Source organism: Akebia trifoliata, chromosome 10 (assembly GCF_017979445.1).
Source record: "Akebia trifoliata isolate Shusen 1 chromosome 10, ASM1797944v1, whole genome shotgun sequence".
In the NCBI taxonomy this organism is placed as follows: domain Eukaryota; kingdom Viridiplantae; phylum Streptophyta; class Magnoliopsida; order Ranunculales; family Lardizabalaceae; genus Akebia; species Akebia trifoliata.
The window spans coordinates 7,922,570-7,932,105 of record NC_141384.1 but is presented as its reverse complement, the minus strand read 5'-3'; the positions used below and the strand labels follow the sequence as shown (position 1 = coordinate 7,932,105).

Sequence of the window (9,536 nt, the reverse complement as noted above, 5' to 3'; positions counted from 1 at the left end):
TTAGTTGTTGTTGTAAGGTAACATGCCTTTGTTGACAGACATTTTCGCTTTAGAAAAGGATAGAGAAGGGGGACGCTCTATATCAGTCTAGTTGTCGCTCAAGTAGGACATCAGTCATCACACCTTCAAGAGCCCCAACTCTCTACAAATATTCTTTTTTGGTTCCTCATCTCTCGTAACGCTTTCACACACCTGACCTCATCCCCATCGGATTTCAATTTCTGTCAATCCTGCTTTGTCTTTTTCTCAATCAATCACTGTCCATACAGCCACACATACTGCTAGTGGACTTTGGAACATAGTTAACCTACAAATCTATCAACGTGTACAAGTCCTTAACCAATTTTTCGTTCGTTTGGTGATTATTTTAGCGACTCTGCTGGGGAGGGATCTTAGGAATGATATGTGCAAGAAATTGAGTTGAACCATGTAAGAGTATGACTAACAATGATGGAGAAACTGAAATGGTTAATACTACGATACTCGAACAACCAGAGCCTACCGTTGAGATAACCTTAGTAAACGTTGGGACCACTCAGAGAGTTGCTGCAAGGAGTGGCCAAAGAAAACACAGATTCAGCAACACCTTAAAAGGCTCTCACAAGAATTTAGCACCCAGTAGCAGTAGACCATTGTAGATGAACCAAATGACTAACAAGGGGCTTCTACGTTTACTGTTGCATAGCTCGCTGATGAGCTCCCATTACCCAAGGATTGCGTACTGCAACCTTTTAAACCCAAGGTTTTGTAACCATCACGGAATTGGTTCGGTTGCTTGAACGAGAAAGTTGTCAGAAGGAAAAAAAGTTACTTCTATGACTACTGCCCTCTATATCCTTGTTTGTTATAGTAAAATCCCTACCCAAAGAGGTACTCTACATCGAAATCCCCAATTTTTGATGTGAAGGGCAATGAAAAGGAACATGTTCTGAGGTTTTTGGAGGTTCTAAGGGAGCATAAGGGCAATCATGACCCTAGGTTCAGGGAGTTTTCGAAGTTGTTGACGGATAAGGGGTCAACAAGGCGCACACTTGGTACAATAACTTATTGGTGGGCTTGGTACAATCTTGGAAACGGATGGCAAACTTATTCCATAGTCATTTTTTTATGTCCATGAGCAAGGCTCGCTGATTGACCCCGAAGCCAAAGTGAGAAAGAGCACCTGAATGCCTTTGGAAGGAAGTTCCATAATGGCACCATGGATTGTTACAAACATATCAACAAAGCTCATTTGATTGGGATGTGCATCATGGGGATGTTACTCCCATACCAACCATTGTTGGAAAACTTTTGGCTAGCAAGCTTCTCGGAGTTGCAAGAGGCTGCCAAAAGGATGATGGAGTCGGTGCCAACACCTTTTGATAGGGTGATACCTCAAATTCATGAAGGTCATTAGAGTGAGGAAGTGGAGCAAATTCTTGATGCTTGGACCAAGGACAATGTGATACTTGCGAAATACACGAGCTGCATGCCTTTCCACTCTTGCAAAGTGCAGCGCACTCTGCTTCAGAAAGAGCCTAGAAAATCAAAGAAGTCATGAGAAGAAAATGAATATTTTATTGTGGTAATATACCCAAATTCGAAAGAAAACAAAACAAGAGAGCGAAAGTCAATAGACAGTACAGTAATTGAAGTAATTAATCTACCTCAACTTCAGGCACTCCCATGAGTCTTAAAAGTTTTTTGCAATCTTCATTGTGTTGCTTCGTTACCTGCAGAAAACAAACAGGGAATGGCCATGCATATCACACACAAACACACTCCTTGAATCACCTAACCTTTCGTATTCAAGGTAAACAGAGAAGCACTAATAGAAACAAACAGAACAATACAAGCTTCCCAGGAACTAGTACACCCATAAAGATATCTAAATATAACTTGAAATTAGTGATAATATCTGGACCTACCATGCAGAATTTGGGAGCAGCCTCACTCAAGTGAGGGAGATACTTCTAGTTGTCGAACATGTGCTTTTGACCAATAAAATGTTGAGTATGATATTCACTTGAGCTATGATATAATATATGACGACGAAAATGAGAAAAACACAAATTTAATTACGACATGCCTCACCAAGTTAAATGCATTTGTATAAAATCAGTTGTCTAATATACCATTACTAACACAATCGGGATCAGCCATTCATAATTTGGAAGTGGTCTCACTCAATCGAGGAAGATACTCAAGCTGTTGAGCATGTACCATCAACCAGCAAAACGTTGAGTGCAGTATTCACTTGGGCTAGGATATTATTTCCCTCCATAATGTAATTTATAACAAGTGAGAAAAACACCCATTTGATTATAATGTGCCTTGCAAAGTTAAACGCATATGTGCATGCATATAAGATCAGTTGTTGAATTAAACCCACTTGTATTTTTGAAACCGGAATCCAGATGAGGGATTGTATGTAAAGCATTATCAATAAAACATCATTTCTATGTAGCGTTATATTTTTTAGAAGTGTACATAAGTGTGAAGGTGGGGGTGAGTTCATAAAGTGTCATTTGAAGTTACCTTATCAAGTGCGAGGATCTTTGTCCATATGAATACGAGAATTTGCCTTAAATCCATAGCTATTGTTTGCAGCAACTTCAGTACCAATGGAAAGATTCCAACAGAAGGCCTGAAGAACATGGAAACTGAATTTTACATTCCATAGGAAATACTAATAAAAAAAAATTCATATAGAAAGTTAGAAACTATGATCATATATGTGGAATATAAAAGAAAATGGTAAAGTGGAACAAATTACCAGATCAACTGCCCAAGGTCCCATATCAAGGAATCTCCCAAGAAGTACAAGTACTTGAAGCTGATGGCATTGACTAAGTAAAACCTATGAAAAATACAGCTTAAATTTACACATAAAAAAATCCAAAGGGAAGTGCAAACACCAAAAGAGTCTCAATGAGAGTAGTAGGAAAATCATGGTGGCAGGAAGCCTGCAGATGACTCGATGAAGAACAAATCAATGATATAAAAATTTTCTTTCCTCGATTTTCGTACAGAACTAAGGCAGCTAGAATCAAAATAGTAAGAGGACTAACAAGAAATTAAAGAGTGCCTCAGCTGAAGAACAATAGGCAACTGCTCTGGTGGCTTTTAATGTTTGGATCCATGGTCCAACCATACCTCAAAAGCAGTCAACTGTTCCATGAAAAAAGGGCTGGGATGAAGTTCAAACCAAAAACATTTTAGGCTTGTTCAACATGTAATGGCAAAGAAATATACTCTGTTCCAAAGTCCTTTTGAATCAAAGATAGCGCAGTGAAACCAAAATCAGCAACTTAATACTAGAATCTGAACAAAGTTGATCATTTTAACTTAAAAATTGGAAATATATAAATGTCTTTCAAGTGAAACATCAAACCTTCCTGTCCAATTTCTAACCCAAAGAAAAATATAACCAAAGTTATAGTTACCTTTTCAAAAGCCTTGCACTATAACAACAAAAATACCGCTCCAACAGTCATTTGAGCTTGGGACCATCCTTTTCCCTCTTCCTTTATCTGGGCTTTGGATCGGCAATGTAAAATATATAATTTTACATTGGCGGAGCTTAAAAGGGGTTAGTTAACAAAAAAAAAAAAAAGTTATAAAAGAAATCATAAAACATACGTAGGTAAAAAAGTGTATGTAGTGAAATTAAATGTACCAAAAGCTAAATGATGTCGCAAATTGATCTTTATTATATCAAATATCAAAACATAAAATGTAAAATGCCATTTCAATGTCAATCTCAACATCAAGGGTAGAAGGCGACTGTATTTTGCGGCAAAAACAACACTCAAAAATATCGTTCAGAATAAGAACACAAACATTTAGATATGGCTCAATCGAAAAAACAAAACACTCAGAAATGGATATCAGCTTATGTTCTCAAACAAATCAATCAATATTGATAAATAAGCTATCTCACAAGCATCTTCATTATAAGGTTTGAGTTTTGAACAACCCACATAAAAACAAAACTTGATAATTGAACATTCACTGGGATTGTTAATTGTTGCTTGAAAAAAATTATGCAATTCTTTTCTTGATAGGATGATGACACATTCAGCAATCTTGCATCACGCTAATGATTCTCTCTAATCAAAGTGAACAAAATGCCCTATTTTTGCTACTCCTAATGGCCAAGTTGACACACATTCTCAAGCATTCCATAACAAACACTTGCACAATTGCAAAAATTAGAGAGCGGAATTGAAAAAGAGTCCTAAAAACCCTTTACCACAATGTTGCTACCCCTCTTTATAGATTGTCCAGTCCCCCTTTCTTTCTAGGTTTCTTCCTTCCAAATGGACGAAAATCTTTGAAATCCTTCTCATAATCATGCAATTTTCCCCTATTAAGAAATTTCTTAATCTTATCCATTACGATTTTGTGATCAATTTGGCTTCTTTTATTTCAGTTGTTTCGCAATACATCTTTCTAAAAGTCAAGATTCAGAGAATCTTGGAGGGTCCAGGACACTATTTTATCTCATATTATTTAAGAACTCCATACCTTTTTCCAAAATATGATTATTATCACTCGACTGAGCAAAGTTCTCAGCCGAGTGTTCCTTACATATCACCTGTCTTGGAGTACGAATTTGCTATTAAGAAATTTCTATGTTAAGCTGATGAACCAATGGCATGACTGCCACGTATATTGCAAAAGCAAACGTGATTGATTGGTGGAAAGAAAATTTGTAACCCGCGAGAAAAAATCTATAGTTCTTGCACATGCTACGTCAGTGAGTTTTTGAGTTATTTTGTCAGGTTTAGTTACAAAATCAGCACTCAAAGAAAATTTAGGAGTTCGGATTTTAAGTGCTTTTTAATACATGTGGCAACATCCTATTGGTTCATCAGTTTAAAAAAAAATTATTAACAACAAATTCATATTCCTTGTCCTGTCAACCGAGTTGAGTCTCCTACTCGGATGAGTTGAAACGTGGAATGTCTCAGTGCAGTTTACTCATACAATGGTGGGGACGTGGACGTCTAAACCATTGGTACACGTCTCAAAGTGTAAGTATGCACCCACGGTGAAGATGATGATGATTGTTATTATTATTATTATTGTGGTGTAACATTGTTGTTTTTAATTTTTTTTTCTTTAAGGGAGAACGATATCCAATGGACCTCCAAGTGGAGAATTTTGGGAAGAAAATACTTCCCAACTTAAGGTCGCAAGTATCGGGAAGGGGAGGGGAAGGAGAAACTAATGTCAAGGACTTAGTAGCCAAATCTCTATTTTTTTTAAGCATTGGGACCAATGACTTCCAAGCCAACTGCATCCCTCCCTTGTCGAAAGAACCTCGTACGGACCACTCTTTGCCAGCTTATCAAAATTTAGTTGTCGATGAATACGCCAGACAACTCAAGGTATATATATATACATGGATAGCGTTCTTTTGACAAAATCCTAAACAATATTCTAGACAAAACATTGTTTTGTATGGGTTAAAAGTTTCGGAATGGACTGATTTTTCGTGAGGATGCTCTCTATGGTGAGAAAATCATCACAAAAAATCAGCCAATTCTGAAATTTCGAACCCTAGTTTATAAGTTGAAGAATTGTGAACTATCAATTTTTTACCATTAAGTTTGTACCACTTTTCATAGGGTTAGAAGTTTTAGAATTAACTGATTTTTTGTGAAGATGATCCACTCGCTATAGAGATCATCCCCAAAAAAATCAGCAAATTCTGAAAATTTTAGCCCTATAAGATAAAATTTTGTCTAGAATGTTGTCTATGATTTTGTCAAAATAACCCGACCTATATACATATATTTTTACATGTGAATATTCTAGACCTCTTCTTAATGGTAGTGAGGTATTTGTTTACATAAAAAGCATAAATGCATTTCTGATTTATAAGATAGGCTTAAAGTAAAGCTCTTTTTTTTCCTATTTAAAAAGATGAAGGTTTTAGGAGGATTTTAAGAAAATTTTATCTTCTGAGTAAATATTTTTTTTAGAGAAATTTGTAAGCTTGCTTACATGGGTCTAAATGGAAATTTTCATTGGTTTTTCTAAAAATAATAAAATTTTCCTTTTAAGGAAAAGTTGTTGAGCTTGGGGTCTAAATTTTCAAAGGCTCAGTTTTTTTTTTTTTTTTTGTATGTGTGTTTGTGGATTATGAAGTATCATCATGTTTTAGATGTTTGATCATGAAGTAGACAAGGGAAGGTTTGGGTATCTTAGAATTGAGAATATTACTTAATGAACCTTGATGGAGGGATTTCTTTCTAAACACCTCATAATTTTTAAGTGGTAACTTCATAATCCATGTAGTGAACTTTTTCTTTCTTAATGCCCCCTTACCCCGTTTTCAATTGGTGAGTTCAATCATTCAAATTGTCAAGATCGATAATTCAAATCATTAAGATTAACCTTTGTTCCAATTATTGAGATCGACCTTTTATCATAGTTGATCTTTACGTTTGAACATGAATAATTGAGATCAAAGATTCAAATTTATCAAGATGGACGATTTGAATGGTTGAGATCAACCCTCAGAATCATCAATATCAATAATTTCAGTTTCGCGCTGATGAACCTTCTCAAAATACCTTTCTAGCTCCGCGCTGATAAAATCTCTTAAGAACTTTAAGGGTATTATACTAGCTCTGCGTTGATGAACCATTTCATAAGCTCGTCGAGAAATGCCTAATTCCATGCTGATACTAGCTCCGCACTGATGCAAGTCCCGTGTTGATGTAACCCCTTCTCAAAAACACATTATTTAACTCGATGTTGATATCGATTCCATACTGATGCCAGCTTCACGTTGATGTAACCCGTTCCTTCAAAAGCACACAATCTAACCCCAAGCTGATGCCAACTCCGTGTTGATGATAACTCTGTGCTGATGTAACCCACTTCAAAAATACGCAATCCAGTTTCGTGCTGATGCTAACCTTATTTTCAGAACATTCGTAACCTAGCTCCGTGCTGATGAACCACGTTTTAATATATTTTTAACTTAAAATTTTCAGTGCCACCCCTAATAATTATCAGACCTAATAAAGCGTCATGTATTTTATTATTCTTTAGAATATATCGACACAAAATGCGCTCTGCCTGAGCCACCACCTCGCTTGACCCACCCTTCATCGGTTCTCTATCTCTGCTCATTGAGCTGCCTGAGCCTCGATCATGCGTACTACTCTCGAAGATGATGCAGGTCATCAGCTTGAGAAAAGAATAAAACTATCAAACATTGTATGATGCAAAGAATTATAATGGAAGAGGGAAGACTAAAAGCATATCGTGTCCTCATGCTCCTAGATGAAGATCCCATTGATCTTAGTAATCCCAGCACGAACATGCATGACAGGCATCAACAAATCGATGGATGTTGTCTTGAACCAACTGATATAGTCATCCTCTACTAGAAGCCCCTATGCCGGCACCCGACTTACCTAGGCTAGAAACTCATTCACCATCAAATCCATCGAGGAGGACGTCATCAAAGCAGTTGGGATACTGAGAAATTGATCGTGTGTGGAAGAATAACCACTCTCCAAAATAATACACATAGGAGAGATGACCGATGAAACACAAGCAAATCTCTCGCCGTACATCCCGGTCAAAGGCTGTCCATACTTCTCAGTGCTCCTAGACAGAGAGAGAAAAATCTAGAAAGGTGATAGAGAAGATTTGCAAAACAGAGAACAAACAGACTACAAGCACAAAATGAAAAGTCTAACTCTACAAAAATGAAACAAGGCTCACCTTGTGAAGATGACATTTGTCAAAATGGGCCCGAGCACTGTGGAAGTTGCTCTTGATGGTATGCAAATCCTAGGTCACCCAAAGAGCACCCAAGGGATAGCCCTCATCTAGATGGTGCATGGTAAGAGAAAGTATGAAAAATGAACATGGATGAAAAGCTAAAAGGAAAAGAAAATGACTAGATCAGGCTAATCGACAAAAAAAATGAAAAATTCAAAGGCACAAGTCTTGGGACAAAATCTACTTCAATGAATGGATAAAAGAATCTAGTCCAAGCCACCCAAGATGGTGTCATAGATAAAACTCCCCCAATCATAATTGGTGACGCGGTGGATGTCCTAGAAGAGGGAAAGGAACCAGGTTATCACCATGGAGTTGTCCTACAAGAAGAAACAACTCCCAAGCAAGCACAGGAAAGAAAGGCGGAAGACTACAGTGAAGTCGTCGTCTTCCCGTTGAACAGTATGTCCCGGGTGCTCCAATGTCGACCACAAAAATCACATGTTCAGGCGGTACAACTTGTCGACCTCGACAGTCGGGATGAAGGGAGTCCTAATCAAATCAACTATCTTCTCAATCGGAAGCATGTAAGAGAAGATGAGTTCCTCCTCTATCTTAATCCCGGTGATCCCGACTAAGTCCAATGGCTGGAGGCCAATCTCTGTCTCAGGCATGTGAAAGGTGTGAGTAGCAGGAAACCACCGCTCCACCATCGCCAAGAAGATCAGCCGATCTGATTTGAAATATGTAATCCTCAAGAAAACTCCAAAACTGGCTCTAGTGAACTACCTCCTTAGATCCTCAATGAAGAGGGCGTACTCGGTCACGAAGGTCCTCCAAATGCATTTGAAACTGCTCGAAGGATAATGAATCGGTATGCCCATCCTCACGTACATCGAGACATGGCTGCTTAGTTATGTTAAGAAAGGAGTATCTAACACCTCCACTCATGCCTCTGTCAGTATAACGATATGGGCTCCCTTTACTCCTCGGCCTCTACAACCTCGGCCACCTATGCCAATAGCGTCTTCTGCTCCTCTAGCTCAACCTTCCCTAGGCACACCTCGGACCATAGACCAACATCATGAGGTACTAACCTCCATCTTGTTCCTAGATGACGAATTAGTCGCCAAAGAATCCTCAGACTGAGTCGCCTCTTTCATAGGCGATGCCCTGACAGTCTCGCACTCATAACAAGCCCTCATAGCTTATCTGTCCCCAGCCTCACTGATAAGAGCCACCTGGCTCCCTCTAGTATGCACCATCTACATAAAAGGCCAATTATTAAATGAGAACCGACTGAACTCCTGAACTAAACCAAGCCAACCCGCCAACAACAAAAAATTAGGAATCCATCCAAATCAATGCCCCTCCCCTAGCCTAACCTAAGCCTTAGCCTAACTCTCCCAGAACCAACTCCAACCCAAAGGAACCCATTCAAAACCCATCAACCTAATCCCTGTACCACTTCAAACCTAAAGAACCAATTTAAGAACCCGATGACCTATTTCCCCCAAAGACCATACCTCATTACCCCATAACCCATAAATACCTCAACTTAGCTCGAACTACCTCGACTAGATGAAAACTCACCTAAAATCGCCCAAACCAATCCCAAAACCTAAAACTCATTTTGAACCTGACTTAATCCCCACATAACCGTCCCTACCCAATCATACCTACCCGTCTCAAATCCAAAAGTCCTTTTTGACCCAATCGTACCCATACCCAAGAAACTTGTCCCCGATATTCAAAATAAACCCTATGATTTCTAAGGGTACATGTTCAAATAAAGATAGGCATCG

General features: G+C 38.3%; 1 protein-coding gene across 5 annotated transcripts; it reads right to left on the bottom strand.

Moving 5' to 3' along the window:
• Positions 1 to 399: 399 nt before the first annotated feature.
• On the bottom strand, positions 400 to 8,885 carry LOC147393048 (uncharacterized). Of its 5 annotated transcripts, none has more exons than XM_086456794.1 (7): positions 7,732 to 8,885; positions 3,426 to 7,634; positions 3,235 to 3,303; positions 2,756 to 3,150; positions 2,518 to 2,626; positions 1,647 to 1,712; positions 400 to 1,517 (listed from the first exon to the last, which is right to left on the bottom strand). In XM_086456794.1, the coding sequence occupies exons 5-7, from the start codon at positions 2,572 to 2,574 to the stop codon at positions 1,248 to 1,250; spliced, it is 393 nt and encodes a 130-aa protein (XP_086312920.1). In that variant the 5' UTR covers positions 2,575 to 2,626; positions 2,756 to 3,150; positions 3,235 to 3,303; positions 3,426 to 7,634; positions 7,732 to 8,885; the 3' UTR covers positions 400 to 1,247. The 5 variants fall into 5 exon arrangements, with proteins under 5 accessions (XP_086312920.1, XP_086312919.1, XP_086312916.1 ...); XM_086456793.1 differs by having other exon boundaries at positions 3,426 to 7,614; XM_086456790.1 differs by having other exon boundaries at positions 3,426 to 8,885.
• Positions 8,886 to 9,536: the final 651 nt, after the last annotated feature.

What these genes read in the sequence shown, in the direction of transcription:
- LOC147393048 (XM_086456790.1), bottom strand. Translation starts at nt 2,574, where the DNA reads ATGGATTTAAGGCAAATTCTCGTATTCATATGGACAAAGATCCTCGCA. An exon ending in AGATCCTCGCACTTGATAAG is followed by an intron (nt 1,713 to 2,517) that starts GTAACTTCAAAT and finishes TGTTTTCTGCAG; the next exon opens with GTAACGAAGCAACACAATGA. An exon ending in TGGGAGTGCCTGAAGTTGAG is followed by an intron (nt 1,518 to 1,646) that starts GTAGATTAATTA and finishes TTGATTTTCTAG; the next exon opens with GCTCTTTCTGAAGCAGAGTG.